General features: G+C 44.1%; 8 protein-coding genes across 8 annotated transcripts; 2 read left to right on the forward strand and 6 right to left on the reverse strand.

Moving 5' to 3' along the window:
• Positions 1–113: 113 nt before the first annotated feature.
• Positions 114–2,584, reverse strand: V865_001674 (uncharacterized protein; the record flags this gene model as incomplete). Its single annotated transcript, XM_066225489.1, has 3 exons — positions 114–1,845; positions 1,933–2,204; positions 2,369–2,584. 3 exons carry the CDS (start codon positions 2,582–2,584, stop codon positions 114–116), a joined length of 2,220 nt encoding a protein of 739 aa, XP_066081586.1.
• A 422-nt stretch (positions 2,585–3,006) lies between these two features.
• Positions 3,007–5,333, reverse strand: V865_001675 (uncharacterized protein; the record flags this gene model as incomplete). Its single annotated transcript, XM_066225490.1, has 12 exons — positions 3,007–3,036; positions 3,093–3,152; positions 3,235–3,382; positions 3,451–3,647; positions 3,719–3,887; positions 3,953–4,111; positions 4,177–4,344; positions 4,407–4,641; positions 4,729–4,867; positions 4,944–5,056; positions 5,125–5,181; positions 5,264–5,333. 12 exons carry the CDS (start codon positions 5,331–5,333, stop codon positions 3,007–3,009), a joined length of 1,545 nt encoding a protein of 514 aa, XP_066081587.1.
• Positions 5,334–5,981: 648 nt separating this feature from the next.
• On the forward strand, positions 5,982–9,348 carry V865_001676 (uncharacterized protein; the record flags this gene model as incomplete). Its single annotated transcript, XM_066225491.1, has 12 exons — positions 5,982–6,160; positions 6,219–6,344; positions 6,417–6,552; positions 6,618–6,951; positions 7,022–7,107; positions 7,179–7,453; positions 7,553–7,672; positions 7,735–7,943; positions 8,009–8,133; positions 8,325–8,490; positions 8,625–8,975; positions 9,047–9,348. The coding sequence occupies 12 exons, from the start codon at positions 5,982–5,984 to the stop codon at positions 9,346–9,348; spliced, it is 2,409 nt and encodes an 802-aa protein (XP_066081588.1).
• A 92-nt stretch (positions 9,349–9,440) lies between these two features.
• V865_001677 (ATP-dependent rRNA helicase RRP3) lies at positions 9,441–11,251 on the reverse strand (the record flags this gene model as incomplete). Its single annotated transcript, XM_066225492.1, has 5 exons — positions 9,441–9,869; positions 9,972–10,287; positions 10,351–10,529; positions 10,610–10,817; positions 10,890–11,251. The coding sequence occupies 5 exons, from the start codon at positions 11,249–11,251 to the stop codon at positions 9,441–9,443; spliced, it is 1,494 nt and encodes a 497-aa protein (XP_066081589.1).
• A 579-nt stretch (positions 11,252–11,830) lies between these two features.
• Positions 11,831–14,815, forward strand: V865_001678 (uncharacterized protein; the record flags this gene model as incomplete). Its single annotated transcript, XM_066225493.1, has 11 exons — positions 11,831–11,980; positions 12,134–12,204; positions 12,279–12,372; positions 12,433–12,676; positions 12,751–12,839; positions 12,894–12,997; positions 13,055–13,184; positions 13,243–13,325; positions 13,390–13,676; positions 13,731–13,791; positions 13,846–14,815. The coding sequence occupies 11 exons, from the start codon at positions 11,831–11,833 to the stop codon at positions 14,813–14,815; spliced, it is 2,283 nt and encodes a 760-aa protein (XP_066081590.1).
• Positions 14,816–15,470: 655 nt separating this feature from the next.
• Positions 15,471–17,722, reverse strand: V865_001679 (uncharacterized protein; the record flags this gene model as incomplete). Its single annotated transcript, XM_066225494.1, has 8 exons — positions 15,471–15,713; positions 15,812–15,962; positions 16,030–16,622; positions 16,711–16,877; positions 16,961–17,122; positions 17,200–17,325; positions 17,396–17,521; positions 17,602–17,722. 8 exons carry the CDS (start codon positions 17,720–17,722, stop codon positions 15,471–15,473), a joined length of 1,689 nt encoding a protein of 562 aa, XP_066081591.1.
• Positions 17,723–18,813: 1,091 nt separating this feature from the next.
• On the reverse strand, positions 18,814–20,482 carry V865_001680 (uncharacterized protein; the record flags this gene model as incomplete). The annotated part of the gene is made up of 9 exons (XM_066225495.1): positions 18,814–18,963; positions 19,046–19,060; positions 19,142–19,394; positions 19,482–19,623; positions 19,690–20,020; positions 20,105–20,183; positions 20,256–20,290; positions 20,349–20,375; positions 20,447–20,482. 9 exons carry the CDS (start codon positions 20,480–20,482, stop codon positions 18,814–18,816), a joined length of 1,068 nt encoding a protein of 355 aa, XP_066081592.1.
• A 595-nt stretch (positions 20,483–21,077) lies between these two features.
• Positions 21,078–24,355, reverse strand: V865_001681 (uncharacterized protein; the record flags this gene model as incomplete). Its single annotated transcript, XM_066225496.1, has 15 exons — positions 21,078–21,190; positions 21,247–21,286; positions 21,374–21,666; positions 21,760–21,852; positions 21,913–22,159; positions 22,258–22,346; positions 22,422–22,476; positions 22,548–22,826; positions 22,900–23,002; positions 23,067–23,254; positions 23,316–23,399; positions 23,496–23,598; positions 23,662–23,930; positions 23,990–24,202; positions 24,263–24,355. 15 exons carry the CDS (start codon positions 24,353–24,355, stop codon positions 21,078–21,080), a joined length of 2,262 nt encoding a protein of 753 aa, XP_066081593.1.
• Positions 24,356–24,395: the final 40 nt, after the last annotated feature.

The raw sequence follows: 24,395 nt of genomic DNA on the forward strand, positions 1-24,395 counted from the left end.
ACATTTCATGTTGTTGTAAACGATTTCATACGATCCCAGAAGGTATCTTTCATCATGCGAGATATATGACATGTACCCTTCATTCGAGATTTTATCTCCTAATGCTTATGAGCTCATGCCGTATCATCCTCATCCCACCAATCTTTCGTAGGATAAGAATAATCTCCCTTCTCAAATCTCACCCTCTTACCTTCTCCAAATACCCTATATGGGAAAATCATAACAGCTGCATTCCCCTTTTCCCTTTTTCTCTCTTTATCATCCCAATTATACCAACCTCTCTCCCAACCTCTTAACCTCCACGTTACCTGAGTCCAGACCTCCTTCAAAGTCGCAGTACCCATCATGATCGTTGTCATGCCCTCTTTCGCACCGCGATTCAACGAATGCAGAGAAACTACAGGGAACGGTAAGGATATTTTGGCAATAGGTGGTGTAGGTAATTTACGAGGTTGTAGAAAGTTGGGTAAGTTGATTGTGAGATTTTGAGATTTGATTTTTTCATTGCCATTTGAACTTTTTCTTGCGTTCGGGTCGGTGTCGATATTGGGAATCAAGGATAGGTAATATTGATTTAGGAATAGGGAAGTGATAGAATGTAAAGTCTGATGGAATCCTGTTTTCCCATCTACGTCAACTTCCCCATTTCCAACTTGATCGGCTCTTATCTGATCGGTAGCGTTTCCATTGGTTGTAGATAGACCTTCACCACGTTTCCTAGCGTTTTTCAAAACCTCCTCAATGTTCCTCGGCGTAAACACTTTTTCGTCCAGATCGAATATGTTTATTTTCAAATCCTTCAAATAACCTTCATTACCTTGATACCTACTTCCTTCGAAGAAATCACCTTGTTCTAAACCTAACATCCTTCGCATACGAAGTTGCTCCATTCCATGTCCGTGTGCGGGTCCAGACGAAAGTGCTTCATAAGTATATTGAGCAGCTTCGAGTGTAGTCCAAAATTCCACTTGAGGTTGTTGAGGATTACCATTGATCTTCAGGTCATCTAGCCGTCTTGATGGTATTGATCTTTGATCTTTCCAAGCTTCTTGAATGACGTTATTGAACTCTTCAATAAAAGGTCTTTCCATCTCTTCTAATATACATTTATACAGTTCGATTGAATTTTGACTTTGTCCCTTTAGTCTTTCATACTCCTTTTCATCATCATTATCAATATCGATTTGTCGCTTAAGCTTGTTCTTGGTCTTCCCTGTCCCATCCCTACCTCTCGATACTAATACTACTTCCCCTTCGGCGTTACGCAATAAATGACTAGTGGGTCTGAGAGATCTAGATGCAGCTTCGTCCTTAGATGTAGGTAAGGGATGATGAAGAACGTCCGAGCAAAGTCCCATCAAAGTGGTTATATCCAAATTAAATCTTAAGCTCGGTATAGGTTCAGCTGGAACGGTCGGACCATTTAGAGACGATAGGGATGTTTGCGATAAATCGCCAAATATCAGGTTGACACCCAATTCTCGGATCTTCTGAAATGTGAGGGGTAAACGATCATCTGGCCATTCCACATCTTCCTCTTGCTCCTCTGCTTCTTCACTGTCCCGCTGAAGGGACGGGTCGGTTTCTCGATATATATCTTTAGGGGATGAAGGGATCCTGGTAAGATGGATGGTTATCTTAGGTACAGGAGCACCAGGTATACATTCCACTAGACTTGCAGCACGAAGTAGATCTTGTGCAGTCGTGATGAGGGAATTATCCATTCCAGGTGTGGGTTTTGACTTGCTTGAAGAAGCGGAGGGGGAAGATGAATCAGAATCGTAATCGCTGTTTAAATATGAATCCGCTTCTCTGAATTCTGCCAGCAGGTGGGATATTTTTTTACTATAACAGGTCAACACACCGTGGTGTCAGTATCCCGTCAGCTCCTCATGTCACAAAAAAAAGGTTCATTCCATTCATTGAACTCACCTGTATATCCTTTTCCATTCCCTTCCACCTTGAGCAATAACATCCACCCAAACTTCCTTCTCTTTCTCCTTCTCCTTTCCCTTTTCCTTGATCTTGCCACCCTGTGAAGGCTTATTGATTGGCCAAGGGTTATTCAACCTCTTATCCCCACCCATACTCATCTTCACACCTACTATTGGCGATTCGGAAGTAATGATAATTTTCCAGTACGTGATGAGGTTGAGAACAGTAGGGATGGGATCGTCTTTTGGTGGTATACCCGATTCGATCATCTATAAATAAAGTGTATATACACTCAGCATAAGACCGAAGTTCGATCCTAAGGTATTTGAGAGAGGAAATTCATTCCAGTAACTTTGGACAAATCAAGTGGAAGTGAACAGAACAACGAGACATGAATTGATCATTGCGATGTAGGATGATAGATCGTACCCACAGCATCCAGTAGCCTCATGTGATTCTCAACGCCATCGAACCACTTCTTCCATCCCATGATTTCATCTTGACCCCAAGGTTCATACCGTATCCTATCCAATATCGGAGCACGATACATCAACTGGGTCAGATCGAATCCCTCGATATGACAGGTCAGCTCTGAGAGTAGGTGTCGAGCATCATGTAGTTGCGGAGTGAGATCCTGCGACTTGGACATGCTTTTGAGTGGGGTATGAACGAACTGGTTGTATATAGGTGAAAAGGGTTGAAAGGTGAGTTTCGAGTATAAATCATGGAGGCTGGTTGCAATAGACTTTTTGACGGAGGTGGTGTACCTCCACCGCTGGACTGTGCGAGAGTCTCTTGGTCCAAGCTGAGCGCAGGAGGCGAACAACGCATGGTACGCGAAAGCCATATCGTTTTTCATGATTGACATACTAGAAATACTATGCTCAACAGTGTTTTGGAGACTTGAGAATGAGAATGGAAGAAAAATGAAAGGAAAAGGTTACAACTTGTTGGCTTCTGAGAAATCTATAAATCAGGAGGAATATCACTGTCTGTGTCACCCCATACCCATACATCTAGCTACTGTGCGATCGATCTGTTGTCATCAGGCGTTGTCGGCTTGAAGCGCGATTAAGTATCTACTGTAAATTCCCATCGACGCTTACATAGAAACGCTCGTCAGCTATCATCGACTACCAATCGCCAGTTGTGCTCACCTCGAGGTATCCCCTTAGAGTATCATCCATCAAAATGTCATGTCGCTTCTGAACGTATGCCTGTATATCGGTGCCATCAGCTAAAGTCACTCCATTTGCTGTATTGAAAGGGTGAAAAAGGCTGAAATGATTCGATACATACAGCTTGATTGGTGATATCCTGTCTCAATTTGGCTATACTATCGGTATCACTTATATTCTGTTCCAACAGGTATCCCAAATTCTCAACAGCTCTTTCCAAATCACGCTGATTGTCTTCGAACAGCTCCGTCATGTTATTTCGTTTCAGGCTGATGACCAACCTAATTAGCATCGGGAAAAAGTGGTATGCGAATGAGGGAGAAAATTGAATACCTACTAGAAAGCCATACAGTAAGACCATTTCAACGTGATTCTAGCTTTGATCACAGCATCTACAGCTTGTTTCGCAAATTGGACTTCGATCCAAGATAAATTACCACTGTTCTGCATTTGTTCCATCTTCTTTTCTGTTTTCTGGTAGAATTCCGCATCGAGTTTGGCTGAATGTTCATGGTTTGCCCATCGGTTGAAGTACTAAATCATAGAGGACAGGTAAGTGAAGGCGTTCCCGGCAGAAATAGGAAGTTGTTGGCTAGTACACCCACATGCAAATATCTTTCGAGACTAGCTCGTGACTTGGCTTGGGTATCTCTCGCATCGATACCGGATTTCTCGTCATATCGATTACATTGATACCATGAGGTACCATGTTCTGACCATGGCCCCATGCACACCCAGCAGAATTCCCATTTACATTTCTTACATGTCATATGGCTGACGATCCATCTGTCAGCTATATTTCGTTTTCACTTCTAAATGCAGATACGCAGCTGACTCACTTGCATCCACCATTTTTCTCTATCGTGGATTGACATTTCGAACATTCTTTCGTATTTGCTTGAAGCCAATTAGCTGTTTCCGAGTCATCTGCGCATTTCTTTTCCCATAACTTCACGATCCGACATAAGACCGGACGATGGCTTGCTGAGTATCCGCAGCTGCATGTGGTTCCCAGATATAAGCTTAAAATCCTTTCGCTAATACGAGGAAAGTGGTAGCTTACCCAAAACAGAGATCGTGACCACATTTACACTCCACCGTCGGCACCAGCTGGTTAAGCATCCTCGTGGGCGCCTGGGAACATTCAATGATGTACTCGCAATTGGGATGAGGACACCAACGTAAAGTGGGAGAATCAGCTACGAAAGCTGCGTTTAGAAGATTATGATATCTGTTTGAGACTGTAAGCTACTCTCACGATATTATCGACATGAAGGGTAAGGATTAGCTTACCGTTTCGATATATCATGAGTCACCAAATCATCTATGACTTCCTCTCTTACTATCCTTTTACATCCACTTTCCATACATTGTATTTTCGCACTTTCACCTTCACCTTTGATCTTCCCAGTCAAATACTCCATCCAGCAATCTTTACAAAAGCGGTGTTCGCATCCCATAGAATAAGTTGACGAATAATCGTATTCCATACAGCAAATTGGACATTCAAATAAGCCAGTGGGTTGAGCTGATTTAGTACGCTTTAAGAAAGATGATGGACCAGGTTTGAGTGATCTGGTAGATCTTTTGATAGGTGATGAGGGAGATGGAAGACTGGAAGTGTGGGTAGTAGGTGAAGAAGGTGGTGACAATCCCGCTTCCTCCAATGCTTGAGCGGGATCATTCCAAAATTGTTCTTGTAATTTCTCGGAGTTCCAAACATAGTGTCTGAGTAATATAGCAGCGCTTGATGCCTACGACGAGAAATCGTGGTCCACATCAATTTGTATTATACAATAGGGTTATATCAAGATGAGAGAAGAGACTCACAGGAACTTCCAATAACGATTGAACCTTCATTATCTCTTTGTTCTGCATATCGATTATTTCCTGTAGTGTCTTTACTTTCCATGAGACATCGTATGGTTTCTTCTGTGGTGCTTCTAATCGTACAGATTCATATATATCGTCAGCTTTCATGGATATGTGGAAGGACCAACATGTGACTGACCTTCTATCGCAGGGGACATAGCATCGTAAACATCGGGTTCGGACGTGGAATCGATATCTAAGTTATCGATACTCTATCAGCTCTAGTTGCCTGGATGATGATCTGCTATGTCATACTTGAGCTGAAATGAGCCACTCACCATCCTGATCGAATCCATCATCGTACTCATCCTCATATAGGAAATCATCGTTATCACCGTCCGAAGACATCTTCTTCCCTTCTTCAGGTGGTGTAGGTGGCGAAGTGACTGTTTCTTTCTCTGCTTCTTTCTTGATTGCCTTTCTGGCCTGTTCTGAAGGATCTGAAGGAGAAGGGGAACGAGGTCGTTTGGTGTCAGAAAGAGGGGCGGTGTCGGTGAGCGAAGGTGGACGGGACTTCAGGGTGGCGGATTGGATGCGAAGGGAAAGGGGTCAACTGAAGTAAGGTGGTTCCGCGTTTGATATGTTTGGGTTGGCACAGCGAGCTTAAGCTGAGGATACCGGAGTCCTGGCTGATGGTGAAGGTATCACTTCTGATGCTGTCTTATGGTTGTATACTATCGATGAAAGGGAAGAATGGAGTCACGATCACGTCTCATATGATTAATCAGGCTCCTTCAGCATCCATCCATCATATCACCAGCGTCTCCAGTTGCTAGATCGCATGCACAGATCACGTGATTGCACTGTTCTTGTGTTGATAGCTTTGATCCCATGCTGGCGGGGTCTGATGACGTGGGATACCTCTACACGCTCAACACAATGCATTCCATGTTCCTCCTCTCAAAGCTATCATCACTGACATCCATAGACAGACAATCTTAAGATAGCTGCTCGTCCTCAGTAAACCTGGAGGAAAGCTTTGGTCCGACAGGCAAGATGGTCTCCACTTCCACTCCATATCAGAATTTCGCCAAGGTAATCTCATCATATCATGATCAGTATTCCGAAGCAGGACCATCCAACTCGTCTTCCCTAGATTCGCCGATACGGTATGAAGCGGTCTTAGATGAAGAAGGGGGTCTGATAAGAGCATTCATGGGTGCTTTGGAGGAAGTGTAAGCTTCGCCTTACTACATCTTTGGCTAACAACGGCAAGCTGACATGAGAACGCAGTATCAAGTCCAAAACGCCTACTACCAATTCATTCGAGATTGACGGTGAAGAACAGATAAGTCTGGAAGAACATCAAGCTCTGTTAAGTGAACATAGGACGTGGCAATTACTCAGAGCAGTCTACGAGTAAGTCCATCTTGAGCTTTCGTCAGGAATCCGTTAATACATCAGCTCATGTATTGTGATTGGACTGGTCAGAAACCAACTGCATCGTTCTGATCCAAATTTCATAGCTGGTTCATCGAAACAGCAGATATTAGAAAATCCATATACGAGCCCAGAGGATATCATGCAGATTCTGATTAATGAAGATCCGGAATTATCTCTATGGGCTGTAAGTATTGTTGACCACCCTTGATCGCCAGGAAAGTATTGATATGAAGCATGTAACGCGAACAGACTTTGGTGGATCATTTACAAACTCGGCCATTTGCATCATCCGCACCTCCCTTAGAAGCAAGACATGGATATCTCCCATCGACATTACGACGCGCTAAGACTGCCCGATCAGCTGGAGGGATATCGTTAGATCCTGATTTCACGCTGCGAGATCCGCATGGTCAAGGTTTAGCGGGTGAAGATCAGACGTATCAGACGCCTTTGTTGGAGACATTATGGGATCTGGTGAGACACGGTGAATTGGATCAAGCCATAAAGGTCTGCGAACAGGGTGGTGAGCCATGGAGAGGAGCGACGTTGATGGGTGGAAGAAGGTGGACAATGGGTGGTATGAGTGAGTTGGCCCAAACTCCATGATGAGTATTCGCATTATGTAGCTAACTGGATTTGCGTACCTACGTCAGCCAAAGAAAGTATAGCGATCAGTCCGCTGGAGGGTAACAGACGTAGGGCGCTATGGAAGAAGTCGTGTCGAGCTATTGCAAAGAATGTATGTTTGACTGTTCATCATTACTTACTTCCTAATTCCTTTTCGATGCTGAATGGCTGGAATACACATAGCCAACTCTCTCACCAGCCGAAAGACAGCTCTACGCAGCATTGATATCAGACTTACCCACTCTCTTACTATCATGTGAAGACTGGGAAGATCACCTGTGGGCACATATTCAGCATCGTATAGAATATAGATTAGAGCAGCGTTGGCATGAATTAGGTGGATATTGGGAAGAGGAAAGTGAACTGTTGGGCAGAGATGACGAGGATGTTGAGATCGCTCAAGGAGGTCTGGAAGAGGTGTTTAAGAGAATGCAAGGGGTACAGAAAGGTGGTGTTGCGTGAGTGCCCTTCTTCATCCAGTCACCCCAGCTGTCATGAAACTTGGTCCCTCACTGAAATAGAAAAGGACTACGCTGATAATCCTTAATCATACTCAGAAACGCAATGTCAGATCCATATCATGTTGCTCAGCGCTTGATCATTTTGGGCCGTACGGATTTGTTGTTCAACCAATTTGCAGATCAGATATCAAAGATAGAAGCGAGTGTCTCACCAGAGTGAGTTAAGTTGACGTACCGCACATTAACAGCCAAGCTTATACTGACAATCATATGTGCAGACTTGTTGGTCCCTTGGTCCGCTTCTTTGCCCACCTGGTCTTGACATTACGAACCCTCGGTCAATCGGTCCCTGATTCAGCTGCAAACGCGATCATACAAGCGTACTTGACCATTCTCGAAAGGGAAGGGAACGACTCTTTAGTGGCTATGTACGCGGCTTGTCTGAGGGAGGGCAGTGGTGAGGAGAGTTATGCGAGATTCTTGAAAGGTAAGTAAAGCGCACTCGGTCAGAAGAAGTTTGAATCGATAAGCTGATATTGTTTATATGTATAGCGATGGATCACAGTGCAACTAGAGAACAGAGGATGGAAGCTTTATCAAGAGCTAAACAGCATAATTTGGATGTAGCTATCATTGCTAAGGAAACGGTCAAGATGATATTATCCGAAGCATTCGAGGTGAGTTGTCTTCATTTTCACTCCACATTTGCGGATTGTCATACTTTGGAGAAACGCATAGAGGCGCAAAGGGTGACAAAAATAGTGCATAAGGATGACAAACTTGTCAATCTATGGTGTTCTCTGAATCCGCCACTTTCCTTGAACAATCGATATGAATCATGCTGATACTCTGTTTTGGTCTCGGCTAGGATATACCTTCACTGTCATCATCAGAACCTGATATCACCGCAGTATCGGTTGGTCTGTCGGAACGTGATGTCCAATTGATCAGATCGATAGAATGGCTCACTATGATGCCTGAGACATTGGGAGAGGCATTGATCAAGTCCAATGATGTAGCGAGGTATTTCTTGGGTAAGTAATTGGTCTTCCGCATCCACACCATACATAACAACGTATCAGTAAGCCTAGTAGCATACTGCTTCGTGTCCTTCGCTCTTCACTCGATGTGTCGACATGTTCATTGACTTACCTCGTTGACCTCGCAGCACTAGGCAAAGCCAACGCTGCCCAGTCTCTCATCCGTACCCTTCCTTCTTCCCTCCTTGAAATCCTCGGTAACTCATCAATGGCAGAAGACGAAGAGAACCACTTAATAGAGTATCAAGAGTATCTTAAGCTGTTTAGCATATTCAGCTCGTATGAGGTATTAGCGGATCTAGAATCTGATCCTAATAGACGACCAAAGGAGACATCTACTAAATTGGAGAAACATAACTACAACAAATCGTTATTAGGTGCCATAGATAGAGTTTGGGAGAGGACAATTGGGCTTTTACAACCTCCTGAAGAAGATGATGGATGGTTGAGGTTTAGAGTTAGTAGGAAATTCGAGAATGGTTAGTCCCCCTTTCCCCTTTCCCTCTTTGTTTTCTGTTACCTAATTGAGATATACTCTTGGTGTTTATAGGTTCCAAACGTAAGACCGAATTATCAATCATACGTCGACTATTCATCCCATCTTTGATCCTCCAATTACACCAACTCCTAATTCAGAAATCGACTACCTTCCCTGAATTGTTGGATAAAGCTTTGGAGCTCATCAAGATAGTTGCGAAAGAGGATAATCACCTATACGAGGAATTCTTACCTTCTTCCACTGGAGGTGGTGCCGGAGAGGGTAAGTTGGGTTTGTATTTGGAGAGAGTAAGGGAAGTTGGGATGGTAGCTTTGAAAGTTGGTAAAGGGAATTTATTTGGTGTTCGTACTTAGAACATAGAAGATGACTGTTGATGATATGTATGCATGATGGATGAATTTCTCGAATATGCATTGTTAGAGTACTGTAATAAGACAACCCCACATCACCTTCTGACCTTCTTTTTACCAGCATTACTAAACTTGTTACTTTTCCCATTCCCATTTCTCTTTTTCATCATACCCATCCCAGCTTCATGAGTATCATCATCTCTATCTCTATCATCCCCATCATCGAATTTCCTTTTGCTACCCATATCTCTACCTCTCTTTCCACCTTTACCTCCATTACCTAGCTCACGCATTTCCAAAGCTGCTTCTCGATTGGCCTTTGCGACTGTATCAGTCAATAGACTGACAGCTTCTTTATCGACGTCAAACGAAATCATTTTCTTGCCTATATGAGATTCTATACGTTGAAGGATTTCGACATCGTATTGGGTGACTAAGGTGATGGATTTACCGGAACGTCCCGCTCGAGCGGTACGACCTACTCTGTGAACGTAGTCTTTGGAGTTGGTAGGCATGTCGTAGTTCTGAAATCGAGAACAGGTCAGGTCAGGATCACTTTGGATGCCATTATAGATGACAGATGACGACTGAAGAGTGAGCAAGAAGGATGGGAGTTAGAAACTCACGATCACCAGATCGACCAAAGGGATATCCAGACCTCTACTAGCCACATCGGTAGCTACCAATATACTCCTTCCACCAGATTTGAACTTGTTCAGACTTGCCAATCGCATAGATTGCGACATCTGGCCGTGCAGGGGGATAGCGGGGAATCCTAGTCTCCTGAGAATGATGGACAATCGTTGGGAGTCGTTGACCGTTCTGGTGAAGATGATCATAGATGATGAGGCCAGTTCGTTGGTGAGGTATATCAAATGCGTGTCTTTGGCTTTGAGGGGAAGGAGGAGGTAGTGCTGTAGAAGAGTTGATACGGTAGAATACCTGACAAAACATGTTAGCTACTCTGAACACCCTCGATGCGAGTGACAAGTCAACCTGACTTACTTGGAGGATACCTCAACTCTAACAGGTTTGTTCAGACTTGCTCTCTGCAACTTGGCAACTTTTGTTGTCATCGTGGCAGAGAACAGATAGGTGTTCCGTTCTTTAGGTATCACTTTTAATATCTTGTCTATTATAGGTCCGAAATCCATATCGAGTAATCTATCCGCTTCGTCCATTACCTATCATATATACGAGTGTATCAGTATGATATATCATTCTTCCACATTCTTCCACATCAGATATGTTTTTGATTACTTACGAGGTATTTCAATGATTTTAGAGAAAAGCCTTTAGTATTTTCCAAATGATCCATCAATCTACCTGGAGTAGCGACTATCACATGTGGCCTTTTTGATAGAGCGATAGATTGAGACATCATATCCATTCCTCCTACTATAGTAGCTGTCCTGACGCCAATTCCCGATCCGAGGGAAGTAACCTGTTGGGATATCTGATATGCCAGTTCACTAAGAAGCGAATTACACAATGATCAGCTTGCGATAACAGCCTGGCTAGAGGGTACTGGATTATATACTTACCGAGTAGGAGCAAGTACAAGTGCGAAGAAAGGTTGTGGGTTCTCCCATAGACTCTGCAAGATGGGCAAACTGAACGCAGCCGTTTTACCCGATCCAGTCTGGGCTAAACCGATGATATCTTTACCTTCCAACGCAGGAGGTATAGATTCGATTTGGATATCGGTAGGTTTCTTGAACCCCATTGAGCTACATGCCGCACATAGTTCAGGTGATATACCCAAGTCTGAGAACTGTTTGTTGGACTCTGAAGGTTCGGGAGCGGAGGGATCGAATTCCGGCGAGGGGGATCTTGAGGAGGAGACTGAACCGGAGGGGGATTGGGAGCGAGACGAGGACGCCTCGGAGGATGCTGAGGCGGACATGTTGGGGATATCAATAGGGTGATAGAGTTATGATATGACTGTGAGGTGCTCTTCAGGCAGTAATATGCTTTATGGCGTGTGAGATATGGACGATCACCATAACAACTTCTTGGACGAGAAAGTAGACAAACAGAAAAAAGTTGAAAGCTGATTTACCTCCACTTGCCGCTAGCGCTGCTTCTTCAAATGCCATGTGAAACAAGTGTTCTTCGAGTGGGAGCGGGAGCGGGTCAGGTGAATATCCCTGGTTGTGTTTTTATTTTGTTTAATCCCATTCCTTTATATCCTCACCCGCGCCTGTCTTTGGTTCAACGAGGAACATTGACAACATCCCGAGGAGGGCTGAACATGAACATGAACATGACAACATACTTCACTCGACATTGTGCACCATTTGTATCCGCAACTCAACTGACTCTTTCCATAGCTGGCCTCACTGCACTCCCTATCTCCTTCAGTGATCATCTAGGTATCATCACCTGGACTATATAGATGCACCAGTAGCAGCAACCACCAGGTAAACAAACCTCAATCAACAAACCTTTTCTTTCCCTTCGGCCTCGGCACGACTCACTCAACATGGCTCTTCCGCGACGGACCACCACCTCCTCTGGTCAGGGATCAAGCTATGCGGATGTATCGGAGCTGGACAGGTATAAGCTGGTGTCAAATATAGGTAAAGGCAGTTTCGGTGTCATAAGTAAAGTGCAAAGGGTAACAGATGGAAAGGTGAGTTGACAGCTCTGTGTACTCCTCGTGCACAAAGAACACTCAAGAGCACGATATGTGATCAGCTATTCCAAGTATAATGGTCAACCTCACACGCCAAAACTTCATGTTTCATACCTGGATGTGTTGGATCTGATGATGCTTTCCCCTCAGGAATTCGCCCTCAAACAACTCGATTACTCTAAAATGACTGAAAAAGACCGTAAGCAGATTTTAGCTGAAGTGTAAGTTGGGCTCTCATCCACATACCCATATGAATGAACATTCCGGCTGATCTGGTGGCTTGAATATGATGTAGAGCAATTCTTGACTCGCTGAAACATCGTAATATCGTTCAACTTATACAGAAGATCAAAGATCCTAAGAATGAAAGGATATACATCGTCATGGAGGTGAGCTGATCGGTTGTTTCACTGCACAAGTTCTTCAGCTGATTCCGTCTCCGTATCCAGTATTGTACTTCCGGTGATTTAGGCACATTGATACGGAAAGCTCAAAGATCAAATCAACCTATCCACGAGGACAAAATATGGAATATCTTCCTGCAGATCACATTGGCGCTGCACCATTGTCATTGGCCTACTGAACGACCATCGAAGCTCGGCGTGGCGAGGTTAAGCCAAGGTACTCAGCAAACGGCCGATGGCGGCATTGCAAGATATCAAGTTCTACATAGGGATCTGAAACCTGAGAATGGTATGTTCCCTTCCTCTCGTCAGCTGACTTAGAGCGCTTCGATAGGATTTCAGCTGATTCGAGGTGCTACATAGTGTTCCTGTCAGATGAATTCGTCAAACTTGGTGATTTTGGTTTGAGTAAGGATATGGGAACTGCTTCCTTCACTTCGACATACGTAGGAGTAAGTTGACAACGTAACAGACGTTTGATCTATTATCAACTGACAATCTTTTAGACTCCTTTATATATGCCTCCTGAGATTCTTGCCGAAAACCGTTATGACACCAAATCGGATATTTGGAGCTTAGGATGTTTGGTATACGAGATGTGTGCTCTGCAGTGAGTTCATCAGGTGGATCGATTGGATGTGTTATCTAGCTGACTTCGCTCCTTCAGTTCTCCATTTTCTCAAGCCCAAACTCAAGCGGAGTTGATTTCCCTAGTCAAATCGGGCAAACTCCCCTCTCTTCCTGCTCAGTATTCGCCTGCGCTCAAGAACGTCATCAGGGCAATGTTGACTCTCAATGTGAGCTAGCGATATATTGACAGATTGATAACGCTCATAGCTGACAATGCCCTTTTAGCCAATCAAACGACCTTCCACCAAAGATCTTTTAGAAATGGATGAGATGAAGTTGCATCGCAAGCTATTTACAGTCCAGAATCAGTGAGCTGTATAGTTTTCAATGTCACGACTGGGTATAAGCTAACTCTCCATTCTTTTCGTTCAGAACATCGCTGCTTCTATCTAAGAGGGACGAGCTCAAATCGTATGAGGAGCAACTACGAGCGAAATCATCAGCACTAGAGGAACGTGAAAAGGCATTGGTCGCTAGGGAGGCTGCGATAGAAGCTCGAGAAGCTATCTGTGAGAGTAAGGATGAGGAAGCGAAAGAGACGCAGCGTAGATTGAACCAAGCTGCCGAGAGCTTGAGGGCACAGTGGGAAAGATTACGAGAAGAGAAGGATAAATTGAGCTTGATGGGAGGTGGTCAAGAAGCATTGGTGGAAGACGCTCGTGAGCTGCCTCTATTGAGTCAATCAATTGTAGCTGATATAAAATAACATAAAGGTCCGGCGACGGCCAAATCATCTGCTCCGCCTTTATCACGGCCAGGTCTCGAAGAGCGCAGGTGAGTTGCTGTTATGGCGTATAATGCCCATAAGCTCACTTGTTCTGTTCATAGCAATACACTGCCTTTACCCGTCACATCGCGATTCTCACGTCTCGCTCATCCAGCGTATGGCGATACACCTTCCAAGATCCCTCTCGCAGCTATATCATCACCGACACCATTAGATCGATTCGCTCATTTGGGTATTCAGCCCAAGGCTGCAACACCGCTTCGACGGAATGCTACCAAATCACTGGGTAATTTAGCAGCAGCAGCTAAGATGGATGCTGAACGAGATGCGGCCACAGCAAGTGCCATAGCAGAAGCTACACCCGCCAAACAGATCAACCGTGGTATATCGTTCCATTCCAGACAAAGAAGTAGTATTGGATCACCGGACGACTTGAAGAACTACTGTGAAGACATCAGTATGGCTATCGCGACTCCCATGTCAGTCGCTAGTCCATGGCTGATGAGACCCAGAAGGAGCTCCTTAGTCCCTATCAACTCCAACAACAACGGCTTGGGATCAACGTCGTCTGGATCGGGATCTGGATCTTCTTCTGGAACTGCCTCATCAAGCAATCCAGAATCAGTATTACCTCCAACTATGATACCTGCTCCTGTTGCTACGAACAATTTCATATATAGGGAAGCAGCTACACCCGCCAAATGGAGTATGGAAGATCCAGATTTACCTTCCCCGTTCCTGAAACGTCCTTCATCCGCACCTATGCCATCCCATACTACCAGCAGTGGCGAACGACAAGTTTTAGGCTCCATCAATCCACCTCAATCTCAGACTAACACTACCTCAATATATCCTAATTTGAGTAGACAACAGACTGATCCTGTGATCAAGAAGCCGGCCATTGTAGGAATCGGAACCGGGAATATACCAAGGAGTAAAAGTGGGAATCTGAATTTACATCAACATGTCTTGAGGAATAACGCGATTGTAGCTGGACGGACGAGCGGTGATGGATTGCCTGGTCAGGGTCAGGGTACGACAAGGAGAGTAGGAGGCGGTGGTGGAAGGTAGAACCAAAAGGTTCCAGGGAAAGATGATAGTTAATGATTAGGTATGGAGAAGGTCGGTGTATGATATCCCATTTCCGTTGGGTATTTTCGTTTCATCCAGTTTGATTTTATCCTTTTATATATAATGATAGATCTGTATGTTGGTATATATCATTTTTTCTCATTAGCATCATGTGTACAAAGTTCATTCATGATTGAAGTTGATTATTTCGAACCGAAGTCAGGAGTAAATCGAATGCTTTCAGCCTGTACGTAGTCGTACGGCGATTTTGACTAGCACGGTACGCAAATCGAAGGTACACTTGCCTTGAAATATGTGTTATATATGTGGCTCAGCTCGATACATCGGTTCGTCGATCCAATCCAACTTTCTTCGATTTGAGTTGTTTTTCGCTGTGTATATAATTCATCGGATTCATTAATCTTTATATAATTTTACCCTTAAAACAAACCCATAAACCGAAGAACAGAAAAATGAAACCAAATGAATATGAATTAAATATTAAGACATGATATTCCAAGACAAAAGAAGACAAGACAATTATTATATCCATTCCTAATCAGATTATGTATTATTCTGTTCCATTCTATATCTATCTATTCTAAACTCTTGTACCTCTAAACAAACGACACAGTCTTGACCATCCCAACTTTAGTCAAGCGGATTGGGTTTCCTTCTCCTCGACATGTGCCGAACCATCTTTCCCACCTCCAAAGTGATGTCTGAGCGTTGGGTCAAAAGCGTTGACATCGGTAGTAGCGAATTTCCTAGCTGATATACGTCTTTCAAACAATATATCAAGTTCGGCGAAAGTTCTTCCCGCAGGTTCGGGGACTCTGAAATATGTGTAGACGAGGCAGAGTAAACATGATCCACCCCAGAAGAAACCTGCGTAGTTCTATATACAAATAAACAAAACAGGAATGTGTCAGCGACTTTCCTCTATCCCCAGATCCCATCACAGAAGAGAGAAAGCAAGGAAGGAATCTGACTTACGCCCCAATTCCAAGCTGTTGGATTGATCATATAAGGAGTTAAAACATTGTTGATGATAGCAACTACGTTGTATGCTGCTCTACCTAAGGCGACGGTCTTGATAGCTAGTCGTCTCGATGAGATCTCGCCGACTAAGGAATATGCGATAGTACTGAAATAATCACACACAATGAGTGAGACGTTATCATCACCAAATTACAGGTGGGGATAGCACTTACCCAACTGAAAGTTGATAGTTGACCGCCCAGACCAGCATCATCGTTCCAGTAGCCAAACTAGCAGCATGTTTATGCTCGTCCGGCACAAGTCCAATGAAACCCATTACGAAGAGTGATATGCTCAAACCGACTAAACCAAATAACAACAACTTCCTTCTACCCAATCCCAAAGCCATAAGGGCCCATGCACCGAAAGTTCCAGCCATGTTGATACCATATTGACCCATTGCGAAATCGTAGGCGATTGTACCGTCCAGACCAGCCTGTTTGAAGAAATACGTCGAGTAATTACTGAATGTGTTTCCCGAAAGGTTTTGAATCGCCCAGATCGCACAGACTATCTCAGTTCGACGGAGGTCAATGCCCTTGAAACAGTCTAGGTAACTTGCACCGGAAGTGATTTCCTTCTCGAGTTCGGTGGTATGTCGAATCATATCGATTGTCTCATCTACATCAAAATCGGGATTTCGTTTGGCGGAAGTAAGACGAATAAGGGATCGTTTGGCATCTTCAATTCGGTTTTTACGGACGAGCCACCACGGTGATTCTGGGGCGAATATCACTCCGATAAGGATGATAGGGGGCCAGACCCACTATATGAGGACAGTCAGCATAAATAAAGTACACAAGACAAGTTAAGTGGGACATCCAGTATGAGATGACTGATTGTTGATGACTTACCTGTACACCATAGGGGATTCTATAGGCCCATTGATCATCTCTATCAAACATAGATCGAATGACACCGATACCGATCAACTGACCCCAGCCCCAGCAGAAGTTCGCATAGCAAGTTAGGTAACCTCGTAAGGGGATAGGGCAAACTTCAGAAGCATAGTTAATGGCGACTAAGGGAATAGGAATATTCAATTTGATCAGTATTCGCAGAATGGGATGTGCTGAGTCTGGTTTGCGTTCGCAGTCGACTCACTAGATTGGAATACACCCCAGGGGATACCAGCTAAGATTTCAGCAGCAAGAAGAGTTTGGATATTCGGTGCGCAGAAAAAGATCGCGATGACTCCCATTAACCAAACGAGGCAGACCATTAAGACTGGTCGATATCCATATCGTTCGGTGCATAAACCGTTCACTGATGATCCAGTAATTAGTCAAACCAAGACAAAGGTGATAACGATAACAAGTCGGAAGATGGATTGCCGCACTTACATATCAACCCTAAGATTTGACCACATTGGGCACCATTGGATAAACCAGATTGCCATCTCGCTGGAACTTGATAAGTCCCATCTGAGCCCAAAATACCGTATTTTCTGTTGAATGGTTCGAAGGCATCTGCTCACAGCGACATTGACATTGGTCAGCCACTGGTATATCACACGGGGGATCTGTGATCAGTACTCACAGAAATTTCCTACTAAGGACACGTCGTAACCCTCCATAGCGCAGCATGAGGAAATCAAGATAGACCATCCGATAGCTTTAGGATACAATTTGATACCCTCCAGTAAGGTCATCTTATGTTCTTTCGCTATAAAGCATCATCGTCGTATAAGCATGATACTTTCCAATGAATTACTGTGGATCAGACGCGTCAAGTAACCAACGTACCAGTTGCAGAAGCGGCATTAGCAAACATGTTATTAACATGTTTCTCCTCTATCGAGGGGACTTTGACATTTTCGTTCTCCCGATTACCCTCATACTCGAGGGAAGACTCGTGAGATGTCATCTTGATGAAGTATCGTTCAACAGAAAAGTCGCGTTGTCACAAGCCTTTCGATGTCCGGTAAAACTATATGCACAATATGAATGTGTTTGGTATCGATCGATTTCGTACTAGAGTACCGGTGCTCCTTTGATTGTATATTTACGTGTGATTATATACCACTCGGAATCGGATGTCTTGATGAGCGTGAAGAACTCTTGGAAGGATCTAGAAAAGACTGAAACAGAAACGCGTCCAGTCCCTTAACAAGTGAAAATTCCTTTCGATCGGAGAGGGCAGTTATCAGTCGAACTCGATGTAGATCAGATTACCCAAGGTGGATGGATGTATCGACCGAGTAGATTAATCGATATGGGTCTAAGGTCAATACTGTAGTACCAAGAAGATGGTGAAGAGTGTGGATGAGTGAGGTGTAGGGAGGAAGTGTATAGGCGGGACACCGTCACACAGAATTAGTATGAAAAGTTTCTTTCCCTGAATCTTCTTCTAGCCATCTCGCACCTGATTGGTCCTTCTATATCCCCATTAAATCTCGTTGCTGACCATCATAAATACCTTTCATATCATACCAATAATCATTCTCATCATCAAACAAAGTCTCTGGGAGGCATTTGGAACCAAACAACGTCTTGTAGGTAGATTAGATATGGTTTCCAGCGAAAAGTAGGGACTTTTGATGGAGATATAAAGAAAAGTACGACAACGAGATCCGATCGGACCCAGCCAAAAATGCCATCCTTGGGTTTAGTGCTTAGATGTGGCACTTCCCTCAGGGTAAAGTGGTCCGATATCGGAGTCCTGTGCTCGGTTGGAACGTGATCAAGCTGATCTGAATTAAAGCGATCTTCCAATGCATGGCTGGTGCTAGATTTTGATGTACAGTCCACTCGTCATAGCAGCGATAACCAAACAAATGTACAAAGGCACCAAGTGACAAGATAAGACAGCGCAGCTGATAAAGTATTCCACGATTATCATTTCATTTGCACCATATTTGCATTCTACTACTAGACTTTTTCTACCTACTGACACTACTTCCTGACCGATAATATACCAATCAAATCGCAACACCCAGGAATAACATCGCACTCTCCCTAAATCAAATCACCATCATCTGATCTTCGACCGTAAGCAGTAGGTAAAGCAGGTTTGTTATCGAGGATCTTCTCAATCTCAGCCAAGACTTCTGGGGTGAGTTTGGGGTAGATATCAAGAGCTTTGACGTTCTCTTTGATCTGTTCGGGCTGCGGTAAGACCAAGGAGGTCAGTAATCCATAGAAAACAGAAAAACAGACAATCGGTGCTAGGACATTTAGTGTCACTCACTTTGGTAGCACCGAGCTATATTATCCAAAATAGATCGACAAATGAACATCAGCCGCTTGAAATTTTTCCCAGTAGATTGGAAGTGCTACTACTCACGATACAAGTAGATACACCCTTGTGCTTCAAGGTCCAAGCCAAAGCAAGACTAGTCATACTTCCACCCAATCGTTCAGCAACCGCAGTCAACTTTTTGACTTTTTCAATCTTAGCTTGACCCTCAGGTGAGGTAAGATGTTTGACGTTCTCATCCATCGCTCCGTTCAAATTGGAGTGGTATCTTGATCCCTCAGGAATACCGTTGTTGTATTTACCGGTTAAAAGACCGGAGTCAAGTGGAGACCAGATGGTACTGAAAGCAGAACAAACAATCAATATCAGTCTCGCGGGTTCAATCCTGAAAAAGAGGAAATGAATCTGTCAAACGACATGAACTTACCTTCCATAGTTCTCGTATCTCCACAAAGGCTCGTACTCCTGCTCGAATCGTTCACGGTGGAACATGGAGTAATGAGGTTGTTCAGCGGCAGGTCCGACCATATTGAGTCTTCGAGCGATCTCATGGGCTTGTTGGATTTGCACTAATAATCATAGGTCAACATCAAGTCTTTTGGCAATATCTTCGTGATCGAGGAAAGTCAACTCACTAGCAGACCATTCGGAAGTACCCCAGTAGAAGGTCTTTCCAGTATCGATGAGGTAATTGAAGGCTCGGACAGTCTCTTCGAGTGGAGTAGTGACATCAGGTCTATGGGCAAAGACAATATCGACGTAATCCAATTGGAGTCTCTTGAGGGAATCGTTAAGACCTTCAATGATATGCTTTCTGCTCAATCCTCTAGTATTGTGTCTTTCTTTCCTACCTACACCGAAGAAGATCTTGGTAGTTACGATAATATCACTTCTGTTCCAACCTAGTTCCTTGATGACTCGTCCCATCTGAGTTTCAGATTCACCTCCGGCGTAAGCTTCGGCGTTCTATCGAACCGTTCAAAACGACATGTCAGCTTTCACCATCAGTCAAGTGACTTGTTGAGTTAGTAAAGGCAATATCAAACTAACATCAAACATGTTGATACCTGCATCAAAAGCTGTTTGCATTAATTCCTTTACGATATCACCTTTTTGTTCGTATCCGACACTACGCCAATGATGAAAATGTTAGACCTCTCTTCTGTCAAGCTCTTTAAGGGATATCGATGGTCAAACTCACGTTAACCATCCTCCATAGGAGAACACTGGTACTCGCTACATCCCCATTCTCATCAGCCTAAATATCACTGTCAGCCGTATGTGTGCAACTTACGAGACCGGTGTTTCCGAGGTTTCGATACTATACGATATATATCACTCTGATCAGCACTATAACCCATCTTTAGCTCTAGAGGTAAAGTGTCAACTCACGAGCATATTTTTGGGTTCGAAAGCTTGACCTGTCATTGTGATTGCGCTTGTACTAAGATATCTAAGATTATTGATTTTAAGTGTTTGAGATGAAACGTTGACGAGTCCTCTTAAAGACATGAAATAGTTACGATGCTGTATATAAGAAGGGAAAAGAAGAGATGAAGTAAATACAAAAGAAGAATGTATTTATAGGTACTCTTTGGTTAGTTGCAATACTCTGTACTCCGTACTAGTGAGTCCTCACATGTGATCCCCCATTGACTTACCAATCTCAAGTTCTCTATCTGGATCTGAATCAAGGATTCCAGGGATCGAGCCCATAGCTTCGGCAAAACGTCACATCATTGATACGAGCACGATAAAGTGGAGGTGGAGGCGCTTCTTTGAACCGGTCAACTCCGGTCCGTCATTTATTCGATTGCATCGAGAGTGCGCTTGGAGACAATCGAGGATAGCCAGATGTATGACAGATCACGAGAGTGCATGGCATTGACAGCGAGAGTGGGACAATCAGGTCGCAACGAAAGACGAGTGGACAGCCATGGACCCGGTTGACGCAGCGAAGACTTGCCTAAATAGTATGTATACAACATGGCAAGATACATCAATCATATGAACTGTACATGGCCTACTTCTTGCTCTTCTTCTTCCCGCCCGTATCATCTGTCTGTTCATTCTGGAAATACCATGATAATATCCCTACCATATCGCCTTTCTTGGTTTTACCGTTGAGCGAGATTTCTAGACCAGGATAACTGGGTTAGCGCAATAGGATCAGGAGAGCAGCACACGCTCACTGTGGAATTTTGCATAATCTCTAATTTCCTGAACTTTCGCCTACACAGTTCAACCACAGATCAGCTTGGAAGTTCCATGTCGAGAACCATCTTGTAGCTGACGGGTGAGACTAAATCTCTCACTCACCTTATCTAGTTTATCCAACTTCCACAACCCTCTCAAGTCCTTCAGGTCCGCCTCATCAATCTCCTCCTCAGCAGCAGCTTTCGTAGTTCGCTTGGTGCCTCCTTTGAGAGACTCCACAGCTCTATCATCCTCTTCAATCGACTTATTGAACTCAGACATGAATTCTCCAGCGGCTTTGTGCATTCCCCACCATTTGGGAAACGTCTTATCGAGATCTTGACCTGCTGCCGATGAAGGGTCGAAATCTTCTTCGAAAGCGAGAGATTGGAGTTGAGCATAATGGTAGGCGAGGGCTGCGAGAAAAGGGAGTCGATATGATTATATCATGATTACGCGAAGCAAAAGAAGAACAAGAGAAATTCTCGAAAGAGAATTGACATACTTACCAGGATTAGGGTAGGCTTCTGATCTATAATGACCAGCTTTGATCCTCAATCGCTTGACGATATTAGACATGAGTTTAGCTTGACGGTCAGAGGCTGATCACGAAAATCGATGTCTTAGTCCTGCCATTCATCGATGAATGACACTGCACTCACCCAGGAGATTCTCGTTCATATTTTTGGGTGGTCTCCTGATATCATCCCTAAAAGGTAATATGATCACATGGAACCCTGGCGGCTGATCTTGTCCTCCATCTTTCGTGAAACTCTCTTCTTGAGGTATCAGTACACAAAATTCAGGTTGTGTATTGGTTCGGAATCTGCTTAATGCCAAGGCATGTTTATTGAATTTGATGCAAGATTTGAGCATGGCAGCAAACGTTCGAGTTGAGCCGGTATATTCCTGCAGAACAAGTAGACAGTCAGCCTTGGGTCTCAGAGAATCTTTACATTAGGCAGATGCCAAAGTGAAAGGGTTGATTTATCTGCTCATTCACTCACATTCTCATTAGGGTAAATGAAATATGAATGTTTCAGATTCTCTTCGAAAGCAAGATGATCGGGACTTTGGAAACCGAGGATCTTGATCTCTGATGACAACGATGTGCGTATGTCAGTTTCTCTTGCCTCGTGTCACGATTGCAGGTCCCGTTCAGGTCACTTACGAGGCTTGAGTCCCATTGACTTGAACTCCGCTACCTCATCATTGGTGAATTGCAACTACGCAATCACAATCGTGCGTCAGTGCCACCACACATTTATCAGAATGGTCATACGCAACACAGACTTACCCTAGTCCTAGCAACAACTTTCGGTTTCTCATCACCCGGCTGCAGTTTCTCCTTCCGCTGTGTACCTCCAGTTTCAGATACATCGACATCTTCACCTTCATCTTCCTTTTGCCTTCTCTCCTTATCCAGCCTCAGTACTTCATCAGCTACCATCTGCTGTTCCACTTGATGTTCTGCACTTTCCCACCAATTCGGTTCTATCACATTCTTTACGGTAGATTCATTGCCAAACTGGAAGGCTTGTCCAATTTCGGTATCTTTGAGTACTGCTCCTGTCTCCTGTCATTCCAACATACATACATATAAGCTCTTTACCTCGCTGCTGATTAGTGGTATGAGATAGAGAGCTTACAGCAGAGGTGTATTCCGATTTTATCTGAACTTCCTCCACCGTCTGACCTCGCATTCTAACTAATTTAGGTTGACCTTTCCCTTGAGTGGACACCATCGCGTACCTGCAAACAATCATCCATTAGCGTTCGGCACTTATCCCTCGATGGAGCCGAAGAGCATACTCACCCGCTTATACCAATCTCAATCTCGCCGTCTCTCCCTCCAAATTTGAGTGGTATACTAAACTGAACTCTCTTTGGTGCATGTCTAATCACCAAATCATTCATCACTTCTGCCAATTCTGCTAGACCATCCGCATCGGGTGGTGCATCCTCTTCAGGAGCATTCTCGTCCGGCTCGCGTTGTAAGATATCCTAGAGATCTTAAGCAGTCAGCTATATGATGAACGGATCTATTACTGATCATATAGCTCACATTCCAATATAAAGTAGGATTGAATTTATGATCTGGTCTATCGACGAAAAATGTATTTATGGATATGCCGTATGAGGAGAGGTCCTATGTAGCACACCCCAGAACGGAATTAGATATCAGCTATGATACATGATACGCACAAAAGAAGAAACATGAACAGCTGATTGAGCAGTCACTCACGCCGTAGACCGTCCTAGCAGGTTCTCTGTTCATCTTACTTCCAGGTGGATAATCGTTATCAGTCACAAGGAACACACGCTTGTTTCCTGCCAGATTTGTTCCACTGAGAGAAAGGGTGTGTCAGATTCTTCTCGATTCCCTCTACGAGTCGCATCAGCTAACTTACGCATCTCTGAACAGGAAATTGCAAGTGACCAGTACATCCGCGATATTCATCTCTTCGCTCTTGTCGCACGGTGGGAATGTTTCGCTGAACACTTCCGGTTGTACTGTCTTGACATCCTCGTCTTTCCCTTGAGCGTCATACTGATCTTTGGCCCTTTCCATAAGCTTGACTATTCGTTTGATCTCCTCTGCGTTAATTGTTCGGAGATTCTGGTATACCTGTGTACCCGGTTTGTAGGATGCTTGAGAGGATGAAGGTGTGTTTCCAGGCTACGATGCAGTATGACTGTGAGCTAACGTTATCAAACATCGAATCAATCAGAGCTCACATCAATGTTCCATAATAACACTCCTACACTATCCGCAGGACCAGTGATGACCTTGCTCCTCTGGATCTTCACGACAGCCTCCAAAGCTTGATGTAATGCGGTTTTACCTCTGACTAACTCGCCATCATCGTTGGTCGTATCGGGAAAGGGGGTTTGCATGGATTGTGAGGCATCAATACAGAATAAAATATGATCTCGAGACGCATAAGCGTACTGGCTCACACGAATCAGCAATCTTACGCCAGATGATGGAGTTGGAGTGGTTCGACCTACCTCGGATGTATCTACTATATCATCTTCATCTGGTGCTTCGAGAGACTCCCATGATGGCACATCCCTTGATCTGTCTCCGTAGTAAGACGACATCTTGTAGCGCTACTGATCAGGTATATCTTTGAGAGCCAAT

Source organism: Kwoniella europaea, chromosome 1, assembly GCF_036810445.1.
Source record: "Kwoniella europaea PYCC6329 chromosome 1, complete sequence".
Taxonomy (NCBI): Eukaryota; Fungi; Basidiomycota; class Tremellomycetes; order Tremellales; family Cryptococcaceae; genus Kwoniella; species Kwoniella europaea.